Source organism: Schistosoma mansoni, chromosome 3, assembly GCF_000237925.1.
Source record: "Schistosoma mansoni strain Puerto Rico chromosome 3, complete genome".
Taxonomy (NCBI): Eukaryota; Metazoa; Platyhelminthes; class Trematoda; order Strigeidida; family Schistosomatidae; genus Schistosoma; species Schistosoma mansoni.
Window position 1 is genome coordinate 4,181,732 of NC_031497.1, and position 2,482 is coordinate 4,184,213.

The 2,482-nt window shown below is 39.2% G+C and overlaps 1 protein-coding gene across 1 annotated transcript; it reads right to left on the reverse strand.

Moving 5' to 3' along the window:
- Positions 1 to 878: 878 nt before the first annotated feature.
- Positions 879 to 1,266, reverse strand: Smp_018310 (hypothetical protein; the record flags this gene model as incomplete). Its single annotated transcript, XM_018798948.1, has 3 exons — positions 879 to 1,062; positions 1,097 to 1,187; positions 1,220 to 1,266. The coding sequence occupies 3 exons, from the start codon at positions 1,264 to 1,266 to the stop codon at positions 898 to 900; spliced, it is 303 nt and encodes a 100-aa protein (XP_018650786.1). The 3' UTR covers positions 879 to 897.
- Positions 1,267 to 2,482: the final 1,216 nt, after the last annotated feature.

Here is a 2,482-nt window from a genome sequence, read left to right on the forward strand (position 1 = left end):
ACTATCATATTACCCGGCTTCCTCACGTTTGTAATGCCAGCTTATACTGAGTATGTTTCCTAACTGACAAAATCAATATTCCAACTGCCCCGATGAGCTATGTTTTATGGTGTACGAATAGGTTAGAAGAAAGCTAGAAGTGGCCAGACCAAAACGTGACACAGACCCATGAAGTCACTGACAAGTGGACTGAGCCATGTTGGTAGGTGTAGACTACCTGGTTGGGATCCGCGAGATAATAACAACCGGTGGTTAGAGACCTTGAATGGCATGGCTTGAAATCGTTTGCAATGGCGAAGGTGCATCCACTCCTTGTGTTCTCCCAAGTTCTGATCTTCTGAATTCTCCATGTCCCTTTCTCTTTTGAAATTTATTTTACTGGATTATACTCCCTGAATAACATCTTCAAACCCTAATCTTTCGGATTACTGCTTATACTTTTACTACCTCTACCACCATGGGACTTGAGTCGACAATTGTATCTCTGTGCTAATGTGGTATGGTAACTTGAACTGATGTACGTACGTAAGAAGTTCGACTTTGTTGCTGACTGAATTAGTTTTCAAATTCTTGATTTATACGTAATCGGCTATGTGCCACGACAAAATATATAAATTATCATCTTCGTGTCTAAGAACAACCGACACTTTACAGACCGAAATTTAGTGGGAAATGTAAAAATGCTACCTAAGGGCTTGAAGATAATCTATTTATGTTCACCTGCCAGCAAACATAATTACTTTTAACCTATCGCAGAGCAAATTTTGTTGTGTTCCAGAATGTTTGTGAAGAATCAATCCCTATCTAGTAAGACAAACGGCCATTCCACTAACCTATCTGCACCCAAAACTTAGGCACCACGGATGAAAGAGACTAAAAGATACCAGCAAAATTTATTTAGGAATCTCCTGGACACAGTTGTTTAAGGAGTAGTTTAATGCGGTGTTTCATGACGGGTTGTCCTTTTCTAGTCAACTTTTGCATTGATATGTTACGTTCTTTACGGTTGTGCAGACGCTCTTCTCGCTTTTTCTCTATTGCCTTTTTCTTTTCAAGTTTTATCTATCAATAAAAAACCTAAAACTATAAGACTAACGTTTTTCATTTGCTTTTGTCGAGCTATAAGCTCATAAAACTTGTTTTTTTTAGTATTTTGCTCCTTTTCTTTTTTACTATCATTTTTTGAACTGGAAAGAATAATTTACAAAGGTATGATTACGTTTTACGGATAGTACCCCCCTTGTCTTTGGTCTGACCTTGTTTCATTGTTCGCGGGTATACAGTATCCAATATTTTCACTCCGAGCTTACGCAAACCGATTGATTTCTTTGCGCTCACATCTTGTTGTTTTGATACGATTCCAGGTTTTCCGTTATGTTCAATTGGTATTTCTCTAGCCACTCAACTGCACTTATATTAGTCAGTTTGATAACGATTTGCCGGTTTGTGTATTTTGCAGCGTTTGTCTCAGTTCCGTAGGGCTTCTTCATATTAGCACATATCGCATTACCGAGCATGAGATTAGTTGGTTGGTTGCAATGAGAAAATGACAAGCTGATAGTTTGAGTGCAGTGAGAAAACGGTTGTTCCAAGAATAAATGGTAAATTTACTTAATTGGCAACGCATAATATGGAATTTGAAGAATAAGAGAGGAACTGACATGATAATTAAAGAGATAGGAAGTAGTTGTTGGTTACGTAGTGATGATAACCGTGGTTATTTATGGGACGTGCGTCAGACACAACTGGTTCGAGGAGGTGGTAGTAAGCTATGAGTGTTTGTCAAGTTTCTTCCTAAATCTATCCCTTGAAGAGCTGCGGCCACTGGCTGGGAGAGCCTTCCAAGTGAGGGCAGCTCCCAATGATAAAAGATGAGAGTACACTTTCGTGTCCGCTCTTTGATGTGGAGGCTGTTAGGGGTTGTCTTGAAGAGAGTAATGATGATGTTCCGGTAATATGCTCGAATGAGGGTGACGTGGCGTACTTAATATATTGTGTACTATTATCAGATCACCTCTTGTTCTCCTGTAGATCAACGAAAATGATCCCTGGTATTCGAGTCTTTCCTCGTAAAATCCATGTTTTAACCCTATAAGCTATTTGGTTTTCCGTCTCTGTACTTGGTCTAGGAGATTTATGTCCCTTTTGAAATGAGGGGGCAACGATATTGTGGACTTCATAATAGGGGGCGTGTGTATGTTTGAAACAGTGTTCGGAAAAATTGTTATCAACTCCAGATCTTTGTGTCGTCTCCATAGATTAGTACCTACGAGTTACCGCTGTCTAATAGGTTATTAATAGATATCAGGTACACCAATGGACGTACGATTGTTCCTTGTGGAACTCTTGGTGTTGAGACCTTTTAACTGGCATGCACTTTTTTTCCTTGTTACGTAACATTCTGTTCTCTTGTTGATTACACAGAAAAGATAAATCTTGATCGATGGAATTCATATTTGCAACCTTCTCTACGGGAAGTACA